This window comes from Chinchilla lanigera, unplaced genomic scaffold, assembly GCF_000276665.1.
Source record: "Chinchilla lanigera isolate Chin_1 unplaced genomic scaffold, ChiLan1.0 scaffold00035, whole genome shotgun sequence".
NCBI lineage: Eukaryota > Metazoa > Chordata > Mammalia > Rodentia > Chinchillidae > Chinchilla > Chinchilla lanigera.
Window position 1 is genome coordinate 6,458,088 of NW_004955436.1, and position 25,021 is coordinate 6,483,108.

The 25,021-nt window shown below is 45.3% G+C and overlaps 1 protein-coding gene across 1 annotated transcript in view; it reads left to right on the forward strand.

The window, feature by feature from the left end:
* The window catches only part of Rnf217 (ring finger protein 217), a gene marked incomplete at its 5' end in the record, with an annotated part of 108,025 nt that continues 83,004 nt past the window's right edge, over positions 1 to 25,021 (forward strand). The window contains 1 exon segment of the mRNA XM_013516659.1: positions 1 to 153. Coding sequence (XP_013372113.1) covers positions 1 to 153 — 153 coding nt within the window.

Consider the following 25,021-nt stretch of genomic DNA (forward strand, 5'->3'; position numbering starts at 1 on the left):
CCGGGGCCCGGCCTGGGCGGGGGCGGGGGTCCCCTCGCGCCCCTCACGGTGCTCCTGTGCCGGGTGTGCCTGGAAGACAAGCCCATCGAGCCCTTGCCCTGCTGCAAGAAGGCGGTGTGCGCCGAGTGCCTCCGAATCTACCTGAGCGCGCAGGTAGGGACCCTGCGCCCGGCCCGCTGCGCCCCCGCCCCCTGCACTGCTCCCCTGCGCGCGGACCTCCGCGCCCCTGACCCCTGCGCCCCGGCCCTGGGCCACGGCCTGCCCTGCCCGCCGCCGCGCCCCGAGGAGGCGAGGGCGCCCCGCGAGCCCGACCGCGGCTCCCCTCCCGGGCCTTTTTAACTGTGTTTGGCCCTCGGCGGCGGTTCGCCCGCCTGGAGTTTAACTCTGCTCGGAGGTTCAGGTTTTGCCTGGCAGCCCTAAAGGAACGAGGTGGACAGCGTGTCGCCCTCTGCCTGACTCTTCGACCAGACTGCGGGCAGGAGCTTGCTCCCAGCACGGAGCGGACTGCCTCACTGGCCTGGAATCCCAGAAACTAACAGACAGTGGGCATAAGATAAATATTTACGGAGCTGCGCAAGAGCAGGGTTGGAGTGAGCAGCCGAGCCCGTGACTCTGGACTTTTGAGATCTGCTTCCTTTATACGTTCCAGAAAAGCTTAAAAGTACTCCTTGGTTCTGGCCCACTTTTCGGTCTGCCTTTTCAGTAGTAGAGTTGGAGTGCTTTGCTCCACTCCACGCTGGAGGCAAGCCCAGACCTTTTATTTCTTTAAGAGAGAAACAAAACAACGCGCAGGGAGGCAGAGAGGTCTGAGAGCGGTGCAGTAGAACTTCCCTCCGCGCCCTCCCGCGGGAGACCTCGTTGTTTTTGTTTTTTTTCTTGGAAAGCTTGAAAAGCAGAGCCTCCCACCTTCGGGAGGGCGACTGCGGTCTGGCAGCCGTTTGGGGGGGCAGTGACGTCGCAGCCAGGGTTCCGCACAATCCCTCGTGCCCTTTGATCCCTTCTCCGATTGTCCCGGGCCTGTTCCTCTTTCAAAACCTCGGGTGGCCAGGTGCCAGCTCCCGGGGGAAGCCTGACCTCATCCTGCGGCCCTGCCGAGAGACTTTCCAAACCCGTCTCCGTGGCTTACGTGCGCCGAGGTTGTTCTACGTGTCTGTCTTGCTGGCTGTCTGGGCAGTGTCTTTCGTTCCAAATCTGGTCGTTTCGTGTGCAGGGTTCATCCCTGGCTGAAGTGAAGCGAACAGGCCTGCTCGCAGTGCGGCTCGTGTGTGCTCTCTGGCTGATCCAAGCGTGGGTCCAGCCTGAAAGAGCGTGTTGTGCACAGGAGGAAGCTGAGAGTGGGACTTTACCCGAGCGGTTCTTTGGCTCAGATCGCTGCAAAAGCCGTGTGGGAGAGACGATGATGTGTCTTTCAGGCTTTGTCCACAAAGGGACGCTTAGAACAGGAGGACTGTCCGCAGCTTGTGGTCATTTCTGTGACATCACTTTCAGACATAATGCTGCCCTCCCTGGGTGGGTGTGGGTCATTCTGCGGTGTGGGCCTTGCTCCAAAGAAGTCACTGTGAAAGCAGACCTGTACTCTAAACCTACAAAGTAGCGCTTGAATGTAAACAGGGTAACAATGCCTTGTAGCACTAAACTGTTTTATGCTGGATACAGTTACCAGTGGGTTTGCAAGTTCAAGGCAGAAGTCATTGTGGGCTGGGGACTCCGCCTACCAGCTCGATTTCCCTCAGGGAGCCCTTTCCCCAGAGCAGTTTCTTTCCTTCCTTCCTTTCCTTGGGTGTCCTGCATTAGCTTTCGGAAGTTAGTGTTTGAACCTGTAATAAAAAAAGGAAGAGATGGGAGGGAGGTGTGACATTGCCCTGCAGTATCTGTGACATGAATGTTTCCAATTTTCTCCCCAAATGTTGGACAGAACTTTCAATAAAGAAAAAAAAATAGAAATTCTGTAAAATAAGGAACAACACAATTTGAATGCAGAACACCAGGCATGCTTCCGACCAGGGGCTTTTGCATTTGCCCATCCCCTTCGCTGTCCCCGGATGTCATCTGTCTGAGGAGCATCACCCACACGCCCATCTCTCTTCCTGCTTTTGATTTTCTTTGAGCGGAGCCGCTCTTGTACTCAAGCAGTTAAATTCCATGCAGACAGGCACACTAGCAGGATTGTTCTGCACCCTGGCGGTGTCTGGCATCCCACAGGGGTGCAGCCAGCAGCTACTGACTCCGTGAAGAACCGGAGACCACCCCAGAACCCAAGGGTTGGAATGGTGTTCCGCTTTGGCGCTCAATTCTACTACTCTGAGCTTCTTGGTATTTAGGACAGAAACTTAAAGCAGACAAAGATTTGTTAAGTTTGTGCTTCAGTTTGGAGTGAAGAGTTTGAATATACTTTCTTAGCTTTCAAAAAATTAGCTTTTCTTCAGTGGCATAAAAGCATGGGCTCGTGTTAGAATATCTCTGATCTGACTCTTCGTGCTCAAGTCGCTTCCACGCAGGGTGTCTGTGTTTCTCTGTGGCTTCCTCCTGGGTCTTGATTTCCTCATCCATGAGAATAATCGCAGAGCAGTGATCTATACTAACGCGGCAGTGCTGGAGCAGAGTAACATCTAACTGTGTATTTATTTGCTGCTTTGCTGAACCAGATCAATAGGATGTATTGAGTGCTCTCTTTCCTGTCTTGCAAGACTTTCTTGTTTTAAGTTTGAGAAGAGCAAATGTGGCAAGCCGTAACTCTCAGGACTCTTGTGATCTTTTGAAGATAAATGATCTACTTAAAAACATACTATGACTTTTTTCACTATTTTTTAGAGTTTGTGCCATATACGTAGCACCTTATTTAATACCATTTAAGGAAATACACCATTGTCTCTAGTAAGCATCATATCCTAGCGCTGAAAATGCATATAAAATGTGCGCTGGAATATTGCCTGGTTACATGAACATTCTTGTAAAAGGAGATGCTGAGTTCTTTGAAGGAAGAGAGGGATGCTGTTTTAGACGGTTTGGTCTGTGTCCATTCGTGCCAGGATCTGAAGAGATGGCAGAGGGTGGTGGGGAGGGGAGGCCAGTGTTTCAGTGCAGACCTGAGGGATTAGGGGGTGACTCACACAGCTCCATCTTGGTTTCGTTCGCAGAGCGTGGTTCTTCCCCACTTACCTCTGAGTGGGGCTAGGGGAGCCCTTCTTAGTGGCTTGCTGGTGTTGCAGGCAGAGTGCTGATCTTCATGGGGAGGGCTGAGTCAGATTAGAACGCCTCGCACCATAGTCGGTGTGGAGAGGCTGCCGTGCCCCAAGGCGACGGGAATTACACTGGTGTGCATCGCCCGGGTACACACACCCTTTGTGTGTACGTGTGAGCAGTGCGTTTCCAGTGAGCAGGGCCTGGGTGGGGCTCCACGCAGTCCCAGGAATAGCTGAAGCTCTTGAAAGTGCTGACCTCAGCTGGCTTGGCCTTTCCCGCCTCCTCCTAGGAACGGAGATTATCTGTTGCCTTTCACGTCACAGAATTTTATGGTCATCTCAGAAATCCTCCACAAGTATGCTTCCTTTGCCATTTTGATTTAGGTAGGGAACTGTGTCACAGATCTGACATATTATTAATATTGCCCGCGTGCTGACCGGCTTGCTGAAGGTGGCAGCTGTTGGGTCCATCACTGCTCTGCTTAAACCCCCCAGGGTCTGGCAGATGCGCGGGACGTGGAGCGTATACACCTGTCCAGTGAGTATTAATAGAGACGCGGGGCACATTCTGCTACCAGTTGTGAGCAAAACAGCTGCTGGAGGCTAATGCTCTAAACTGACCATGCTGTGCTCATTTTTGGAGCAGAAACGTGTGGGTGAAAGCAAACATCTGACTCTTACACGCCGAGCTCTTGTGGGTACAATGTAACCTTTTTTTCCTTTTAAGCCCTAAACAACCTGAATATCTTTAGGAACCACCTGGCTCAGTATGGACTTTGCATGCTGTTGTCTTCACGCAGGTGAAGCTACAGATCCCATCTTGCTGGGTGAGATTTTGGTAGTCCCGAACGTGTGAAGAGTGGCATAACACTGAAATCTATTTTGAACTCACTCTCTGAATTTTAAAAGTGAGAGTTAAGGCCGTGTAAGCACCTATATTTTTGTGCGTTTGGGAGATGGAGCACTGCTTGGTTTCATGCCTTCCTGATTCACACTTTTATTGTCCTCTTGGTTCTTTACTTCTTTTCGCTTTCATAACTTCTTCCCTTTTCTGCCTCTCTTGGCCATCTGCTCTTCATGGTCCTGGATCTGTGCAGAGGAATTCCCTGGGCAGTGCTGAGCCCCGGGGTCAGCAGGTCCTGATGCTCCCGCCGCTCGGGTCTGCTCCTCTGCTTTCCATCTCTTGGATCTGGGGCTGCCTGAGAAACCTGCATCAGCCTCAAAGATCTCGAGTAACCTTACAAGCCCCACTGACTGCGGTGTCACCCGACGCCTCTCCGGTGTGACTTTTTTTCCTCCTTCAGTGGAGCTCTGCTTTTGTACTTAAAAGCTGTTGCTTACTCCTGATAGAAGAGACACACAGAGGAAGTCCTCAGAGCGTGAACTCCCTGCTTTTCATTAAGAGTTTGTGATGGGCAGTATGGACACATAGAGGGTGACTCCTCCCACTGGCTTCTGCACCTACCCTCTATGCTCTGTATACCCTCTATACTCTCTATACCCTCTATGCACTTCAACAATTATTGGGGACAAGTACACCAACCACTTGAGATACTTTGTAGATGTATTAAATGCCATAAAGGATTATCTTACAGATTTGTAAGTATTTTTTCCAGAGTTATATTCAAAAAAGCGTTCTTCCTCTTTATATTTATGGATCTCTTTGTCCTTTCCTCATCCTTTCTGGAAGGTTTTTATTAAACAGTTCTGGGATACCAACTAACATTTTTTTAACACAGTACTGGTCCTCCTATTATGTTTAATCCAACAAAATATTTACTGCCCTACTTTAAAAGACAATATGCTTCTGCTAAGTTCATTTTGCCTCTTCGTTGACAACGTGGCAAATCTTTAAAGTGGTAATATTTTGGGGGGGGGCACTGGAGACTAATCCCAGAGCTCACACATACGAACAAATTGTGTTCTCTATCACTGAGCTAAACCCGTAACCCCTAAAGTCGCAGTGGTTTTTTAAAAATGTATTTCTTTTGTTCAAATTTACTTTGTCAGAGTTGAAATGACCCTTCTCAAATTAAACTCTGTCTCAAAATAAAAATTCATTGGCTGTGGAAAAACAACTTATAGTATATCATGCCAGTATAGTATATCATACCATATAGTGTATCATCCCTGTCAACTTTATTAGTTCGGTTTCCTGCATCAATTTTGGAATAGTTATACCTAAATTTGTGCATATCCAGGTAATAACCACTTACTGAGCATCTGTATTCTAGCCCTTCTTGTACATAATTTATCATTTAATTCTGATTTGCATATGTGTTAAATATTTATTGCATAACCAGCACTATTGTAGGTGCTGGCACAGAAGGAATTAAACTAGATAAAGGCCCTGGCTTCACTGAATTTGCGTGCCAGTCTGCGAAGGAAACAGCAGATAACATAAGTAAATTACTGAGTATATCAGAGATAATAAGGGACACAGAGAAAGAAAAACAGGGAGGGGTGCTAGGAAACCCCAAGGAAGGCATTGTTCTTGGCGCAGTTATGGTTTTGAAGGTGGAGTGGCTCTGAAGAGTTTCTTGTACAGGGTAGTTTTTCAGTTATGAATTTCACAACAGAGCGAGGGGACAGAGTATGTGGCTATTGAAGAGAACAGAAAATACAGAGTTTCAGAGCAAGAGGGGGCCCGGGGAGGTCCCTGATCAGCAGGGAGATGTGTGTGGCTGGAGGGGTTTTCCACCCTTACAGAAGGGGTGGACAAAGCTGGTTAGGCAGGGATGCAAGGCCGTCAAGAACCTGCATTTCCTGAGTGAGACAGGAAGCAGGTGGAAGTGCTGAGCAGAGGAGCGGCCGCATGTGGCCATCCTTGACAAGAAATGATCGTCTTCTTGTGGAGAACCATGGCAGGGGTTGAGGAAGCAGAAGCATCAATTAGAGGACTATGGCAGTATTCCTGAGGAGAAAGGCTACAGTGTGGATGGGGCCCTAGGGGTTTGTGTGGTTTGGGCTGTTTGAACACGAACGCAGTGTGCAGTGAGAGCTGACAGAATGTGGAGATGACAGGCTGTGGGTGAGACAAGAAGAGTTAAGGGTGACTCAGGCTTTGACCCCATCAATTGGAAGAATGGAGTTGCCCTTTAATAAGAAAAACACTGATGACTTGTGTTAGTCAGCTTTCCATTACTGTGACAAAGCGCCTTGGATAATCACTTCACAAGGAGGAAAGGTTTATTCTGACTCACAGCTTCAGAGGCTTCAGTGCATCGTCACTCAGCCAGCAGTGTCATCGGGCATCACCATGGCGTGGGAAGAGTGGGTTCAGAGAGTGAGGTATTTGGAAGGCTGTTTAGACATTCTTGAGAGCATGTTGTAGGAAGTTAGTGTCTAGCTTTCAGAAGAGCGATGTGACAGCAGATGCAAATCTGAACATAAATGGTCCTTAACACCACAAGCCTCAGTGGTGTCTCCCTGGGAATGGTGGTAGCGAAGGAGATTTGAAGATTGACTCTGAGCATGACAGCGAGGGAAGGACGGAGTCTGAGACCCATGAAGCAACCAGCCAGGGCCAGTTAGGCAGGAAGAGAGTGGAGACACGCTGCTGCTGCCCCGGAAGTCAAACAGTGACAGAGTCTCAAAAAGGAAGGACAGGTCTTCCGTGTCTAGTGTTTATGAGTCCCAACATGATGAGGACTGAAATTCACCAGCTCTTTTCCCACCAAGGAAGTCCCGGGTAGCCACAGCCCGCCTGTTTGCACTGGCAGCTGTGGCTCTGCCTTCTGATTAGACTGGGTTCAAGAGAGCAGGAACAGCTCCGTTCTGGTAGTAGTTACAGGAGGACACTGAAGATGAGAGCGGTTCAGCAACCTGCCCAGCTTCACAAAGCCAGGAAATGCCAAGAGTGAGGTCTAAAGTCAGGTCCATTGGGCTCTGAAATCCATGGCCCTTTGTATGCTTTAAATTTATTATCTCCTGGGCAGGATCACAACATTCTTTCTCTTTTGGGTTCATGTCCGTGTGGTAGCAGATTGCAACTCTTCCAATCCAAAAAGAAAAGAAACTTAATTACATGTTTTGAGGAAGTAGAAGGCTCTTTCTCAAGCTTAGATCCAGGGAAAGATTTGTATCAACTCAACCTCATGGCCATGTGGGAGAATGAGAGGAATTTAGGTAGAAAAGCTATGGCTTGACTCACTTAAGTGTAGTGTTTGCTGGCTAACTTTCTGCTCAGGACTTGTGTTTCCATCTGCGCCTTTTCTCTAATTTTACCATATCTCAATGTTGCTCTCTGCCCTCTATCCATCCCCTCGCTTTCCACGTTATGCATGATTACTGAGGCCGTTTCCTTTGCTCCTTTGGGTTAAAGGAACACTGTCTACTGTTGACTCCCAAATCCTATTTCTGACCCCTTGAAGTTGCTCTGGTACCATGCATCCGTCTCTCTCCTGGCAGTTTTAGCTGGATATCTGACCCATAGCTCCCTGGAACTTAACGTCTCAAAGCCCGTTTCCACCTCCCTCCTCTTCCTTCCCGTACTCCCAAGGCCGTGCCCCGCTTCTGGGATTTTCTGCTGCCATCTGATACACCCAGGTTGCAAACTTGGGGATTGTCACTGAGTTTCCCTTTCTTCCCTCCCACCCCCTTACCCTCGCACGTGGACACCCTCAAATACCCTGAGACTCTTCTCTAACTTCCCCCATTTCTGCTGCCCCTTCCCCTGCTCAGGGCACTGCATTTCTCCTGGATTCTAGCAGTCACTTCCTCTTTGGTCCGAGTGCCCAATCTCAGTCATCTCCGACACATTCCCTGTGCCAGAGGCAGAGCGTTCTTTACAAAATGCAAGTCTGTTCTTGGCACTGTTCTGAGTCTCTCACCATCAACCCCTTACCTGTGGAGTAGAACATAAACTTTCTCCCCGTGTTTACATGTCCCTGTGTGAGCTGACTCTTGTGTGCCTCTCCAAGCTTTGTCTTTTCAAGTACCTCTCAAGCCCGCAGCCGTGTTAAACTTTGTTTTGTTCTCTGAACACTGCATGCGGCTCTTAGTTATACAGTTTTGGGTTTCATAGCATGAACTTCTGTCCTGTGAGAACTCTGTTTCTCTCCTGGCAGCTCCAGCTCTCTCTGTCTCTTTGGTCCTTGTACCTTCTTCGAGTGTCAGCTCATTCTTCAAGGTCTGACTCTGGAGCCTGAATTAAACATCCTTCCTGTATTCTTTGATAATCCTCTTTACCTGAGGTTTTCAAACAATACAGGATTCTTGCTGTAACATTCTACTTATTTCACTGTGCTTAAATTTCTCTTTCCTGCTGTGTGCTCCCATTAGACAATGAAATTCAGTGCTTGTAAAGAATTTACAAGTCTTACTTTTTCTGATTATTTTCTGGCCCTTTGAGTGCCATGGGCATGGAATAAGTAGGTGTGGAATGAATTTTTTTATTCCATAAAAACTTAATATGCTGAGGGCATGTGGTCAGTACCGTCGCCATAGCTAGATGGTGATGTACTTTGATCTTGCTTGACCTCCAGATGCCAGGTGTTGAAGGCCTGGTTTCTGGTTGGGCCCTGTTGGGAGGAAGTGTAATGTTTAGGAGGCAGAGCCAGGTAGATGGAAGTGATTGGGACCCCGGCCCTCCCCTCTCTCGCTTCCTGGATGCTGTGAGTGCAGACTTCTCTGGTCCCAGTGATGCCCGGTCACACCATTGGCCCGAAGCACCATGGCTGAGTGACAGTGCACTGAAGCCTCTGAAGCAATGAGTCAGAATAAACCTTTCATCCTTGTGAGGTGCTTATCCCAGGTACTTTGTCATAGTAACAGAAAGCTGATTAGCACAGATCATCAGTGTGATCTTCTTAAAACTTTTCTTCATCTTATTAGTCCATGTGTGCAGTGCACAGTGTTCATATTCCTTGTGTGCAGTTTGCACATGTTCATAACACATCTCCATTCCTTCTCTCAGCTCCTCTCCCTTTCCTCCCTCCCCCTCCCACTCCCTCTGTCTCTCGATCCCTTCCCTTTCAGAAAGATCCATCTCACTCCCTACTTCCTGTTACCTATTATTTTGCTCTATTTTGCAAGAAAAATATGTGATGTTGAAGCTTCTGCCTGTCATTTAATTTATTTAACATTATGGTCTCTGGGTGCATCCATTTGCCTATGGATGCCTCAAATTTATCTTTCTTTCTGGCACAATAGTACTCCATCGTGTGTAGATACCATGTTTTCTCTATCCACTCATCTGGTGATGGATGTATAGGCTGCTTCCGAGATTTAGTGTTATGAATTGTGAATGTGACTGTTTAGAATGAAATCTCCACATCTCCCTCCATTCTCTTGCTTAAAAACCTGTAAGGCCTTCCTGTTGCTTCACACGAGGATCTCAGTTCCTGGGTGCTGCGGGACTTGAGCCCTGCCGTCCAGTCAGTCCCTCCTGTCACCCAGCCTTCCTCTCCCTAGCCATGGTGCTGTTCTTGTGGCTGATTGCTCCTCAGCCTTCAATTCTCAGTCTCGACTTGGTCGGCAGCGTGCAGCACTGCTGCCAGGGCCTCGCAGATGGCTCCACTCGGCCAGCACCGTCTTGGGCCCTCATAGTGCTGTGTTTCTGGGACAGTCGATGTTTGATGAGGCCTCTGTGACTGGCTCCTTGCTCTGTACTGTTTTCATGCAGCCACCCTAACACAGAGCCAGAAGCAGAAGGAATGTTCAGTAAATACTCGCTACAGACTGGGAGAATGATGGAAAAATGAAGTGGATGTCTTGGTAGGCGGGAAAAGTAAGGCGAGTAGTTGAATCTAAACTTTGCACGTCCTGCTCCGGAACATGTTTATAGTTGAATGTGGTGAAGGATCAACACCAAGGTGAGGTTTTCGCCTGCAGCGCCCCACCTGGCCCCACCTCTCACCAGAGTTTCTCCTCCTCTGGCTGCTGTGCCCTGGGTGGCACGTTTCTCTGGAATCCAGGGACCCGAAGCAAACATTTTATCTTGCCCCTGACACTGAGTCAGACTCACAGCTGGCTTTGTCCTGTGGCTGGGCTTTGTTGGGAGCAGCAGCCAGTGCTTGGAACAGAGCAGGCACCTGCCTGCATCTGCACCGCAGGCTCGGGGCTTCTGACCCAGAGACTTTCTTCCCCTAGGCCAGCATCCCACGGGTGCTGGTGGAGAGGATGTGATCTTTTCCACCCTCTATTCGAAGTCCTTCAGCATTCCTAGGCAGAGTGCTCACAGCCTGCCCAGATTCACAGGGAAGGGATGTTGACCCTAGCTTTTGCGGGAGGGTGTCGAAAGATTGGGAGCCTTGTACGAAGACTGTTACACTACTTCAGGCAAAACTCATGAATGGAGTGAATTTAAGTAGCAGAGCTTTGGAGCCTGAATTTTAATCCATTTCTAAACTTTTTTCATGCCTTGTCAGGCTTTCAATTAAATATTTCCAGCTCGTATCTTTGTATTGCTTAACATACTTTAGTGTTGTGGTTTTTGAGCTTATCTTTGAATAATTTAATAGGTATTCGCTTCATTTTAAGCCGTTTATATAAAAGCTATTCTCTTTAAAAGATACATGTTTTAGATTCTGTCATTGTAACTGAAATATGTAAAGGTCGGGATCAGCTTCTGATTATTTTGATTGACTAGCTCTGCTTAAAATTATCCTGCATACTATAGTTTCCATTATATCAAAATTTTACTGGTGGTTGAAAAGTTACCTGAAAAATTTAAGGATGTCTTTTGGGATTAAAAAAGAGTTGATGTAACAGATTTTTTTGCAGTATACTCATGATCTATATAGAAGTATTGTTATATTTAATGACACTGTAGAGTTAACCAGTTTAGCTAATCTTTACAAAAGATTGATCCGCTGTTGGATTTTTACTGTGTTCTCTTTGTGTGGATGATTTTATTGAGTAGTGCATTCCTAAATAGGTAGCTGTTAGAGCTCCACAGTCATATACGTTGTACTCAAAGGTTTCTCCCTGGTTAGTAGTCTGTGCACCCTGAAATAGAGGGGAAATACTGCTTTCATAATGTGGCCTTTTTTTTTTTTCTTAGTTCAGGTAACTAAATTCGGGACTTACTCATTCATGTGAATGACTAATCCCTGTTTAAATCTTCCTAAGCTATTTGCCTCCATAATATTCTCTACTGTAAGATTCAGGAGGTAATTATAGGCCACCTCGCAAATTACTTCCCTTTGTGCAGGGTTCATGCTTGCCCGGTTTCCTCATGTGATTCCTGGCCGTACCCCTTGTTCATGAGGCTCATTAGTGCTGAGTTGCGCGTGGCAAGTTCATTCACCAAGCCTTCCGCCTTGGTTGCTTAACACCTTAAAACAGCAGAGAAAATGAAACAGTTGCTCATAAGCCATTTCACTACTGCTTAGCGTGTAGTTAATTATTCGTTGATGTCTGTCGGGACAGAGCCGGTGGGTACAACCAGAAACAACTTTGATGTGGCCGCATCGTGCGGCACCTTTTCTGTGTGCATGCCTGGCCGTGGTGGGGGGGTGGATTTTACTGTCAACAAGAGGTGCCCTTGTAGGAACTCCAAGAGTTCAAGTTTCACCCTGTTCTTTCTTAACTAGTTCTGCAGTTAGTTGTTGTCCCCATCTCTGTGCTATTACTTTTCCTCCTCAAGATTGTTTCTGACAAAAGGATAAGCGTGAGTCATTGCAGGAAAATGGGTTCACCTCGTTGCTCTGCTTAGAGGGAGTGACTGGGAAAGAAAATACTGGAAGGACAGTAGTTTTTAAATTTTTTTCTTAAGACTTTTCTTATATATTTATTTGTTTTTAAAATTTTGGGGGATAAAAATCTGTTCTGTCTAGCTTTTCTCTTTTAAAACTGGGAGCGTATTTATAGACTTTAAAAATTTGCAAGTAGAATTTTCTCCTGCTTCAAAGTCATCCAGAGGAAGAACTTCAAAGAGGTTAACCTACCTGTTTAAAAATTTAGAACTGTAGTACTTGCCGTTTTGTTGCAAGACTAGTTGGTTATCACCAGAGAAGAGAGAGAGCTACTGGCTGCATTTGAGCAACCGTTTTTGCATAACTGATAGATGAGACACAAAAAGCTAAAGATAATAATTGAGCAAGCACAGGCTACCGGGCACTGTTTCGCATCCCTGCCTATTCAGTGACAGCAGTTGTTAAAAAGTGTCAAAGTAAATGGGATAGAAGCCCAGGGCTCTGAAGAACTGAGCAAAAATTTTCAAAAAAAAAAAAATAAAGCCAGTTTTAATAACGTTGCTTTTGCAGTGATCAGTGGTTGCAAAACCTTCTCCTATCATTAATTAATAAAGTTTAAATTAAAAAGCAAAAATATGACTGGAACTTTTGGATGGCTCCCTTAGTGTCCTTCGGCTTGTTGTAGTCTGCACGGGTTGGATGGAGCCCACTGGTTTGATCAGGATGCCGAGGAGGCTGTCGAGCAGACCGTCTCCCCACAGACTGGTCATCAGCCTGCTGATCTGAGGCTGTAACTGTCCTTGTTCCCGCACAGTTCTGTCATCTGACCCTGTTGGATGTACCGAGCTCGTGGTCTCATGACACCGAGGGAGTGAAGTCCTGAACCAATGAAGGAGGCCAGGGAGGTTTTATTGGAGAGAAGAGCAGCTTCTGCATTTCCAGGAGGGGTCCCGAGAGGGTGGCCACACGGCCCCTCCATGCAGAGCTAATTATAGATGAACAGAGCACAGGAATTGCTCGGTTGTCAGGTGGTTCTGTGGATTTAAAATGACCAGTTGAAACTCAGGCTTCTAACCCAGTTCTTCAACGTGTAGTATTTAAAGGAAATGGGGATTTAGAGAAAAGAGCTGACTCTTTTGCATTTTAAGTTCCTCAGAACTCAGTAGCTTAGTAGGGATGACTGCACCACCCTTTAGCAGGGCGGGGGTGCAGGCCATGCTGCCTGAGGAGGTTCATCCTTGGGCCCAAGTCCCAGCTCACTGTCTGTCCCTATTTCACTTCCTATCATTATGGATGGTCACCCGGCTCAGTCCCAGGCCCCTCCCCGAGCTGCTGCCTCACTCACAGCCAAGTAAAGTGTTCTTTACCATGTGAGATAGAGGAATTACTGTTAATTTGTTACATCATCTGGAATAAAAAAAATTGAAACCCATGTGGAATTGAAAACTCATGAGCTGCAGGTTTTTCATATAAAGAAATCATTTCTTCCCCTGGGCACACTTTCTCTTCTTTTATTATAGTAAGAGCTGAGAGAATTCGTTCTCTAGCATGCTGTCTTAGTTACTTTCTCATTGCTGAGACAAAAGACCCACAAGTGAAAGGAAGGTCTATTTTAGCCCAGAGTGTGTAGAAGTTTCAGTCCATCGTTGGCTGGCTCCAAGGCAGGGTGACATGGGAGAGGGGACTGGCAGAGAAGAAACAGTCCATGGCAGGGCAGGCAGAGGCAGCAAGCAAGCAGCGGGGAACCTTCCTTTTCCTTTCATCCTGTCCAGGCTAAAAGCCTTTTGGGTGGTGCCACCGGTCCCCAGGGTGGGGCTTCCCATGACCTACACCCAGAACTGTGGTAACTCTGTCAGTGGACTAATCTAGTACCAGGATCACACCCTTACTCCACATTCACACACCCTAGACCCAGCCAGCTTTGAAAAGCCTCTCCTACGAGTGCATGAGGCTTTGGGGTTCATCTAGATAGAAACTATAGCATACCAAACAAACCATAAGTAGTTGGTTTAAGGGACTGAGCAAGGAGATAGAGCTGTTCTTAGTCTATTAAAAATACTTACTGAGCACAAAATATTTGCTCAGCACCATGCTAATCAGTATGAAAAGAGACAGTGTCTATACAGAGTAGCACATGATCCATCTTCTTAGAAAGTTTAGAAATTCAGGAGGTAAAAAGCAGGCTCTCCAGGTAGAGATTAAGGGATAAGGTATAACTAGATTATATGATGCTGTCTGTGGATTTAAGTGGTTCTAGGCAGAAAAAGCAGTATTTATAAGACTAGAAAACCTGGAATTTGGCTTTCCTCTGAAAAGCGGGAAGGGGAGGTAGGAGAGAAAGTTGGAGGATGGGCAGTTCTCTGAGTGAGCTGGGGTGAGCTCACAAACACGCACGGTCATGGAAATAGGGAGTGCCAGTGAACGTGGTAGGAGGAGGGCTCAGAGCGTGGCTGACAGGAGTGAAGAGGTGAGCGCCGCGTGGAGAAAACAAGGCCAGCAGGAGGATGCGGGCACACGGCTGAGCTCCACAGGCGGGTCCCCGGAGTCCAGAGTGGGCTCAGGCATGGAGGTCACGGCTGGTGTGGCGTGGTCAGATGGTGCATTCCTCTGGGCCCCGTGTTTTATTCCACTGGTGACAGGCGTCCCTGGGCTGGGTGGAGCGGTAAAGTGATCGTCAGTGCTGCTGTGACCGTGGGTGATGGGGTCCTGATTGGGTTTCTAGGTCCTTGTGTACAGCAAACACAGAATTAGACGTGGAGCACAGAGGCAAAAGAAAGCCTGGTAGTTCTCATCAGGCTCAGAATGAATGGGCTTGTGCAGGCAGAGGCGGGAAGTGGCCAGAGCTCTGAAGGCCTTTGGGGTTAAGCGTTTAAAAGCCTGGGCACCTCCCATTGGGTCTTCCACAGCGCGATTAACAATGTGATTGACGGGGGCTGAGTCAGGTCAGTTGTGCCCCCTGCACAAGTCCTTTCCCATAATTCACTCTGTTGTATTTGTATGCACGAGATGCAGTGCATATGCATGAACCTTCGGTGAGCTCCAAGTGAAGAGAAGTCACTGCAGGTCAGGTCGTGCAGGAGAATCTGGCATGCACGAGTCCTGGTTTGGGACTTTGGAATTGTGCAAGGTGGGCTCAGCATTCTTTGACGGTCTTCTCTCTGCCTCTGGGTAGTGGGCCTTAGGACATAGGTGGGGCTTTTGGGCCTGGGGTGGTATTTTTTATTTTTTTAAAATTCAGCAACAATGAAACATTTTGGGGATGATGCCCACAGCTGTTTTACTGTCAGAACCAGTTTATTAAAGAAAACTGACCGTTCCTTGCTTCTTTTCTTGTTTTTTGGTTTGGTCTTGTTTTTTGGCGTGTGCTTTCTTTTTACGGTCTTCCCTCACTGTGATGCTCAATGGTTCATCTTGCTCCTCAGATAAAACAAGTAGGAGTTTCTTCTCTCGCCTTCCCTGAGATAGCAAGGGCCTCCCAGGCAACACCTGTTAGTTCGAGGGGGTGTTGCAAGAATCTTTTGGTAATTGTAGTTAATGCTCTTCCTACTTGTTGAATTGCTTCAGTAACTCCTTTGCTTCCCCACTCTATTCCTATTAATTGCGCAGATGCCTCTGCCCTTCTAGCTCTTGTTTGTTAGGAGTTTTCTTTTCTTGTCTAAGTTCCACTTCCTCTCTTTTCATGGCAAAGGCCCTGAGGTCCTGGCTGAACTGTACAGTGGCTGTTTCACTTTGATTGTGGCTGTTCTTGTCTTTGTTTTGGTAAGAGTACAGTGATAACGGAACTGCTTAAACAAAGACCTGCTTGTTGACTTCATGTGGAATAACAAGACTGCTTCTGCCTCCATGCTTTTATACAGTCTGGAAGTGTTTCCTCTAAGGAGATTCCTCCTTTTTCTTAATTTCTATTTTTATGAGTCCATGTTTGCAGTCCATAATGATGACACTCATTGTGGGGAGCTGGTACACACACACAGCTCGTCCTCATTCTGTTTATGTCCCCTTCTCCTAATTACATTCTGTACTGATTATAAAACTAATATTATTTCAGATAAAGGCAATGTCAGACTTTTTTTTAATTTATGAGAAAACCTCACATGTTTATTTGTAACGTGGATTTTTCCTCCACATGGCAGCCTTGATTTGAGAAGGATATAAACACATACATTGGTTACTGTACTGTGCTCACCCTTCTTATGATAATGGTGTGAGATGATACATGGTCTATGAGATGTCACAGGTGAGGGATGTAGGCTCTGTGACTCAGGTTTAGGCTTCTGTAAGAGCATCATGTGGACAGAAGCACTCTTGATACCCTTCTAGTTGATCTTATAACAGAGAAGGCTGCTTAGTAACCAGCAGTCGGAAGCATACAGATAGGAGTGTGTAGATTGTGGATATGCTGGTTAAAGTGATTATTCATGTCCCAGAAAAGGTAGAACAAGATGGCATTACTTAGAACAGTGCACAACATGAATTGTTCATTTCCAGAATTTCCCATATGATATTTTCAGACCGTGGGTGACTCAGGTAATTGAAGCTGTGGAAAGAAAACCCATGGGTAAGAGGAGACTACCATATCTCCTTATCAGTACCCCCTGAAATAGGAAGTCTCAACTTGGGAGTTGATGAGCTTATGGATTGCCTTCAGAAGGATTATACACACCCTGAAATCTTCTGTAAAATCCATTTTCCTTTGTGACGGTAACATTTATTATTACATTTTTGATCCAAAGACATCTATGTCTTCCTGTAAAGACAGTCAGATTCTGTGGATTATTTGGGTTTTATGGTAAACATACGGGCCGGGCATATAACTCAGCAGCCCAGCACCTGCCTGGCAAGTGCAGGGTCATGAATTTGATTCCTGGTACCAAAAAAAAAAAAAAAAAAAAAAAAAAACCCAATATGGTAAACATAGTGTAGTCTAACAGAATATTCAGTTGATTTAGTACTGAGAAGGCCACAAAATGAGATTAAGCTAATAGGTGAAATATTGCCAGGACAAAGGTAAACTTAGAACCTGAATGGAAGGATTTATGTCCTAAACTTAACTGATGATAAAAAAGCCTGTTATGGGCTGTGTCTGGACACCCCCTGAAGCCTCGTGCGCTCATAGGTGGGGCTTTTCAGAGGCGGCCAGATCTAGGGTGTGTGAATGTGGATTAAGGGTGTGTGATAACTAAAGTGGTTCACTGACTGGTTTAAGATAGTTCTGAGTGAGAAGGGGATTATTTGAGCCTGGATGGAATAAAAGGGGAAACACAGGGAAGGCTGCTGCCTTCCTGACTGCCCTGCCATGGACTGTTTCTCCTCTGATTCCCCACTGCCATGTTAGTCTGCCTGGGAGCCAGCTGACTACACACTGAACCCGCTGTGAGCACGCTGTGAGCAAAAAAAGCATTCCTCCTTTAAATTTGGGTATTGGATATTTTTGTCTCAGTAACAAGAAGGAACCAAGGCAAGGACCTGCAAATTGTCTAATTGAAGTCAGATTTCTATATATCAGAGCTGTTTGTTTCTAGTCATATACTTACATGAATGGAGATGACTAACACGAAATATTGAAACTAATTTGGGTCATTTTTCATCTTCTATGATGGTCCTTTTTTTTTTTTTTTTTTTGGAAAGGCCTAAAAGGATTTATTAGGCAGAATTTTAAAAGTACACACTCCAAGAAATACAATGTAGGCCCTCGTGAGGGAGAGAAGCTCTTTATAGTCTGGAGCTGGGAATATGTGTAGAAATCTGTGGAATTTGGGAATCTATGAAACGTTTGGACTAGGTTTCCAGGAGAAAAGTGATGGTACTCTCAGAGGTAAAAAGGTAATGGTTCACTTTACATGAGAAAGGATGGCCAGTTTTTTAGGAGAAAGGCGTGGTCCATCTGTTGTATTTTTCATTTTTTAAGCCAGGTGATTCAAGATGTTTTGCCTAAACACAATTCTTTAAAATCTTTGAATCTGTTTGTCTTTCTTAAGGTTGGGTTCTGCTCTTTATTTTATCAACTAAGCCAATTCGTAGTCCTAAAGCATCTTTAAGGCATTAGGGTGTGATGGTCCTAGAAGAAAGGCAACATGAATGTGCCGAGCTGGGAGTACAGACGTGGACAACCTGGGTAACTTCATGTCCTGACACTGCAGTGTCAAAGGACAGTTTTTAAATTATGATTTTTGTCTCTTGTCCATCTTTGTTTTTTATTTCTTCTATCTCACCTCGCCCTCCCTGCTGAGACATTGGTCCCTTAATTTAAAGTGACGCAGAGGGGCTGGAGGTCTGTCTTCTAGAGCAGCTTCAGGCTGTATGGGGCACAGACCCTGCCTGCACAAGAGGCAGAAGTTTTACTGACTGATCAAGAAAGATGTGTTTTCTGATGTAATGAAGCACCAGACTTTGATAGTCTGGGAAAGAAGACAAGAATGTCAGCAAGTCACTGACTGGTAAGCTTTATTTTATAACCATGTCAAAAAAGCAAGGGACATTAATTAACAGTAGAATATTAGTAAATATTAGCTCCAAAAAGTTTTGAAAGTCAGAGAAAATTAGGTAGCCTAAGCCTTTTATATTTAAAATTAACCTCAATTTGTCCAGCGGTGTCAACCTAAATATAACTTGTTATCCTCCTGTTTTGTCAATAAGAAAGCCAATGTGCTATGTTTTAGTTTTTTTTTTTTTTTTCCCCCCCGGTACTGGGAATCGAACTCACGACCTTGCGCTTGCTAGGCAGGCGCTGTGCCGCTGAGCTAAATCCCCAGCCCCTGATGTGCTATGTTGATTGTACCAATGGACAAAGAATACAATAAATAAAAATATCTACTATTTTTTTATGACCAGTGAGCTATTATAAATTCTTACTAAAGGGGTAATGACCTGGAGCTGGCTTCTGTTTTGAGGAGCTGAAGACCTTTTGTAGTGACTGGCTCCAGCTAATATAAACATATAGTCTGAAATAGATACCAGAAGGTTAGTTTATACTGCAAAGGTAGCAAAGCTAGCTAGAATATTTCTATTGACATTTTTATCCTCTGGGAACACCTGTATGAGAAGCCACATCTTTACCTGACGGGTGCTTAAAGGTACATTAGAATAACTTAATGGCAGTAACTAGGAGAGGCTGAAAGACACATTTGTGGAACACCCAGAGAGAGATGGAATCACATCTCATGGTTGTAGATTAAAATGTTACAGGTGTAGCTGGGGACTGCTAGGAGCAACTAGAGCAAAATTTGTAGCCCCTTTTATATCTAGCCTATATCTAGCCTTTTATATTACTATATTAATTCCATTTTCTTTTTATACTTTCCTGTTGGGAGTTTAATACCAAGTGATAATCAAAATCAATCAGATTCTCTAGCTACCTGTCTGTCTGTGTCTGTCTATCTGTCTAGTATTCATCACAGTCAGGGGCTGTTCTTTGGGGACTATTCATGAAACCATGTGAGGAGTCTCGTAGCTCCTCTGGTTTTTCCTCTCCCAGTTGGGTCATTTTCCAGAATGGGTTGCAGTCTATCCTGACCATACAGCTTTCCTCAAAAGCATGGGTACATTCCCCTCACCAGTGACCCTTCTTTTTGCAAAGTGTACATTGTTTGACTCCTGTCCTTTGGGATCCAATGTATAACAGATAGAGAAATTTTGCTCTATTAAATATCAAGACATGTCTCAGAGGTAAGTGTCTTAGTCCATCTGGGTCGTTGTGACAACAATTCCTCAGAATGGGTGAATGATAAACAGCAGAAATGTATAACTTGGAGTTCTGGAGACTGGGAAGCCCGAGACTAAGAGACTGGAGATTCTGCAGGTGCGCAGTCTCCGTCCTCCTGGTTGGTGTCTTGTATGTGTCCTCAGATGGTGGAGGAAACAAGTGGTGTCCCTTGAGCTCCTTTCATAAGGGCACTAATTCATCAGGAGTGTGCCAGCTGAATCACATCTCAGCAGCCCAACTCTTGATGTTGGAACTTCATGTCAATGTGAACTTTAGGGAGAAGCAAACAGTGTAACCACGGCAATAGGTTAATAAAATTAGAACAGATTTTTTTTAAAGAGATGTAGTTGAGTATCTGTTATGTGAAGTGCTCCGGATCAGAAGTGTTTCTGATTTTAGAGTCTTCAAAAAAATGTAGCCTGAAAAAGAAATGGAGCCTTTAGGAGTTGACTGGGCAGGAGGGCTTTTCCCTTCCTTTCCAAAGGGGCTGGAGGAAGTTTCTGCAGTGTGAGAACACTTAGAGCCGCCCGGAACAAGCAGGTCCTCAGCACATGCTGAGGCTTGGTACCTCCATCTGGACTGCCTGAGCTTGGGAAGTATGGAAAGAAAAGTCCACTGTTTATAAATTACCCCATTCCCAGCATTTTGTCATGGCAACCTAAACTAACGCTTGTACTTTTTTTTAAAGTTCATTTTAAACACTCAGAGGTACTCTTGTCAAATCAGGGGTTTGTACACCACAGTGTCCAAGATTACTTCTAGTATTCTGAAATAATTATTCTCATGGTACATCCTTGGTGACAGATCACACTGATTTATTTTGTTGTAAACTAGCAATGTTTTACTTGATAGCACACTTTCACAAATTACAGTGTCGCATATCACAGTAGAGATGGATGGATTTCTGCTCAGCTTCGTAGGTCTGCCCTCCTGTGAACTGTGAACCTATGTATTAACAAAAGCCCTGGGAATCTCTCTGGTAGAAGTTACCAGTGATAAGCCATAATTATTCATGCCCATCCGTCTCTCAATCTGTTTAAAAGTGAATTCTGGAGAGGTCACAAAAATAGAAATGATCATCTCCCTTGCAGGAGTGGAATTTCAATTTTATTCCTCCATTGCTCTTCCAAATGCAAATGTGCATTTGTCTTTTCTGCAAGGTTGGCTTTATTCTTCATCTTCACTTCTAGCTGCAGTGCAAAAGATCATTATTTTTGGAAATATTTTATCTTTTGCTATTTTGTTTTGTTTATTTCCAGGTTGGTTTCTCTCCCACACTAAGAAAGATGCAGATTTGTATGTAGAAGAAGAGGCAATGGCTTTCTTCTAATGTTATTTCCAAGTACAGATTCAAAACGTCCTCTGGATTTTTATGAAAATACTTCCTCCAGAGCGTCTGTCTTTGACCTCTTCCTCTGATTTTCCTCAGCTTTTGCTTTAGTGTGTTTTGATTATTACAATTCTCTCCATGCTAGTATTTGTTCTTAATCACTTAAGAGTTTTGAAAGTCCAGATGAAAGGTCATTGGTGCAATAGCTTACCTATAGAACAATAACTTTCCAACATCTACCACTTCTCTGTTCTGTGTCAGGGGTTGGCAAACATATTATGTAAAGGGCCAGATAGTAAACATTTCAGGTTTGGCAGCCCGAGAAGCAAAATCGGGAATATTATGTAGGCATTTATAATATTATAAGAGAAAAACATAATAAATGTGCACATATGTTGATAAACAAAACTAAAAATATGATAGTACTAATACTGACAGAATATTTTTAAATTTATAACACATATAACACTAATAAAATTCTTTCTTTTGATATACCATTTTGCTTGATTAGAAATTAGTCATTATCCTCTATAATTATTATGTGTTGGTTAGAGTCTAGTTATAACCCTTAATATTAATTTGCAAATATTCATCTTCCTGATCTTCATCTAAGTTTTATGTATTTGATCCTTAAAACATTTTTTCTTACAGGTAGTGCCAAATACTGATATGAATCCACTGGCTTTATCTATATTGATGATTTCAAAGCTCTTCATAGAACTCTGTCAGCTATAGTGTAAAATAAACAAAAACTATTGCTATCTAATTCAGCACCAAAATAGTCTACATCCCTCTGTGCCTTTAAAGCCTGGCACTTGGGGTCCATTTATCTGCTTTCTTTTTATGACATATTGTGGTGGGTTGACAGCTGGTGGTCAGCTTACAACCCCCAGCTGAACTGAGAAGTGTGGTGCTGGTGTGGGAGGCCCACCTGGAGACTGCTGCCAGAAGCATAAGAGGCAGACCTGGAGAAGAAGTTAGGTTGTTGGGAGCAGAGAAAGGCTGTTGGGAGCTGGTAGAAGTTATAAGGAGCTGTTGGTTCTTTTGGAGGAGCTTGTCATGCTGGCTTTCCTGATGAACTTGGCTGTTTTCATCCAAGGAGCTCGGGACCTTGTTGGCACTGAGAATGGCTTTGGTTCACTTTGGGGGAGCTCTGGTCCTCACTCTGAGCATCGCTTCCTGGCTCTGGAGGGGAAGACGGTGCACTGCCGGTCTCCGGGAGAAGCTTGTCACATTGGCTTCCCTGATGGGAACTCAGCTGTCTTGATCATCGGAGGAGCTCGGGACCTCACTGTTGCTGAGGATGGCTGTGGTACCTTTTGGGAAAGCTCTGGTTCTTCTGAGCATCACTTTCTGGCTCCAGTGCAGATCCCTCAGCCCGCTAGCACAGATCCTTCATCCCATTGGCACAGACTCTCTAGATTCCACCTCTGACCTTTGGGCCTTCCCAGCGCAGATTCGTGAAACAGGCCTGCATGAGACACTGTCATGGGCTCTAGACCTCCAGTTGGATTTGTGGGAGGCATTGTCATGGCCTCTAGGTATTGAGCTGGACTTATGCAGGACATTATCACGGGATCCAGGCCCTCAGCTGGATTCCTGGTCTATAGCATGTGGACAGACTTCTTGCACTCTTTTGTATATCATTCTTTGGGTGACTATTATAAATAACCTTATAAAATATGTGTCCTGCATTATATTGTTTCCCCTTGCAAAATAAACCCCAAACCACAACACATACATTGATTAAAAAAAAAAACAAAACATACTGTCACAGTCAGGCGGTGTGCATGGCATTGCGACGTTATCCGCTTGTAGCTGTCACCGTGATTCCTGGTGAGCTGAGAAGTGGTAGAAAACACTTGTGTTATATCTGAGCTCAGTTGCAACTCAGCCTTGCCGACGTGGCTCCGAAGCAGCTGCAGACAGTGCATAAGGGTTGAGTGTGGCTGTTTTCCCGCAAACCTCTGTGTGGCCTCCGCAGTTGGAGTTGGATGTGACTTTTATATGTTTTGAAATACTGTCTTGATTTTTCTTTTCCACCTCTTAGAGATCACTGTTAGGCCATTGGCTGTACAGGACAAGCCACAGGCCAGATTTTACCACACACCTCACTGCCCTTTGCCCTGTGTCACAGATGTCTCTTTATTGGATCTTTCCATCAGCGTTCAAATCAGCTGTTACTACTCTCTTCTTTAAAAATGAAAAAGAAGGAACGACAACAACTCCTGCTGGTATTTCCCCCCCGCCGTGGCCACTGCACCTTTCCTGTGCTATCCTTGTCCTGAGAGGTGGCAGTATTCTTGGTCCTTTCCTGTTGTCAGCTGACTGGAGCTATGCAGAGATCACCACTGACCTTCGTGTGACTTAATTCCATGGCCATTTTTTGTTCTTGTATCACTTAGTTTTTCAAGTGTTTAACAGAACCGCTCGTTCTCTCCCTTGAAATGCTGTGTTCCCAGGACCTCAAGGACACCGCAGTGTCTTGCTTCTCTCCCTGCCACATCGGGTGTTTGTGTTATTATTCTAACGAGTTCATGAAGATCCGGGTAGTTCTTTTGTTTTAACTCTTGCTTTAGTCCTCGTCCTCTTTCTGCACTGTATGCTCACTGCTCCTGTGATCCTTCTCAATTTATGAGAAACACTCTCTGTACATCGTGGATTTTCTACCTTATTCCTTCTGCTCGTGCTGTTTCAACAAGTGCCAGACACGCTCTCCTCTTGATGTGTAGTAGACATTTCAAGCTTGATGTTTCAGAACCGCAGCTTTAAGTTTCCTTCTACACCCGTTCTTCGCATGGCTTTCACCCTTGCAGGGGACAAGCACTTCATTGGCCCAGTTGCTTAGATCAGAACCTCAGAATTGACTCTGGCTGTCCCTGTTCTTATCTGCCCCATTCCTATATTTTATGCTCTCCTGTGCACTCCCCCTTTAAACTCTGCCCAGGATTGAACCATTTCTCACTGTTTGGGTTGCTACCACTCTGAACCAGACCAGCATCATTTCTCATGGACATCCAGCAGTGAAATCCTGTTTCCTGGTGCTTGTAGAGGGATCCCCTGTGAAGTCAGTGGAATCATGGAAAACACTCAATTCTGGCATGTTACTCTTTTATTATGGCTCTTGGAGTAAATGTCAGAGATCTCACAGTGGCCTGGCATGGTCTGCCCCTTGGTCATTTCTTACGCCTGTGGCTGCATCTTTTTTGACTTCGGCCATGCTCACTCAGAACCAGGTTCCGTGGGCTGTGTTTCCACTCCCATCTGGGCTCTGTCCATGTCAGGACAGGCGCTCTCTCCACCCTAATATTTCTATGGCTGGCTCCCGTCTGCCCCCAGTCCTTGCTCAAACACCGGCTGCTTCTGCTGCCTCCTCTTAGCAGCCCTTGCACAAAGATCATCAGTTCATTCTCACAACAGCAGTCTTCACTTTTTTCTTAATCTGCTCTGTTTTTCCATATTAATATCTTCCAATAATTATGTGTTTTACTTACTATATTTATTTTATCTTTCTCTCCCTATAAGACTATATAAGCGCAAGGACAAGGATTTTTGTGTGTTTTGTTCATTGCCAAAGCCTGAGTGCCAGCCACATAGCAGGTACTTAAAAGTTAATTTTTTTAAAACTGTGTCCTGAGTAAAGTTTTTTTGTAAGCCATTTTTTGTATATCTAGAATTGTAAGGTTTTCAGGGCTGGAAGAGATTTTACATTACAGTCCCTTAAACCTGCACCATAAGTTACATGGTGCTATTTAAATATAAATGAAAATTAATAACAAATAAAGATGTAGCTCCTCAGTGGCGATAGTAACATTTCAAGTGCTTCTGTGTCTGGTGGCGACTGTGTCTGAGAGCACAGGTATGGAATATCGCTGTCATCACAGAGTGGTGCATTGGACAGCCGGGCTGTGCGCCCTTGGATTTCCCAAGGTCATAGTCCAGGACTAGTGTTGAACCCAGAGGACCCAAAGCATTTCCTTTTATGAGTCCCCTGGAGGTCTTTTTAATGTTGCAGCTTCTGATTCACTCAGTCTGGGCTGGGCCTGAGCTTCTGGGTTTCCACCAGTCTTCAAGGTGGTGCTGGTACCGCTGATGTGGGACATCACCCTTTGAGATGCGAGGCTGTGAGATATTACACGTGATCAGGAGTCCTCCTTTGGACACTGTG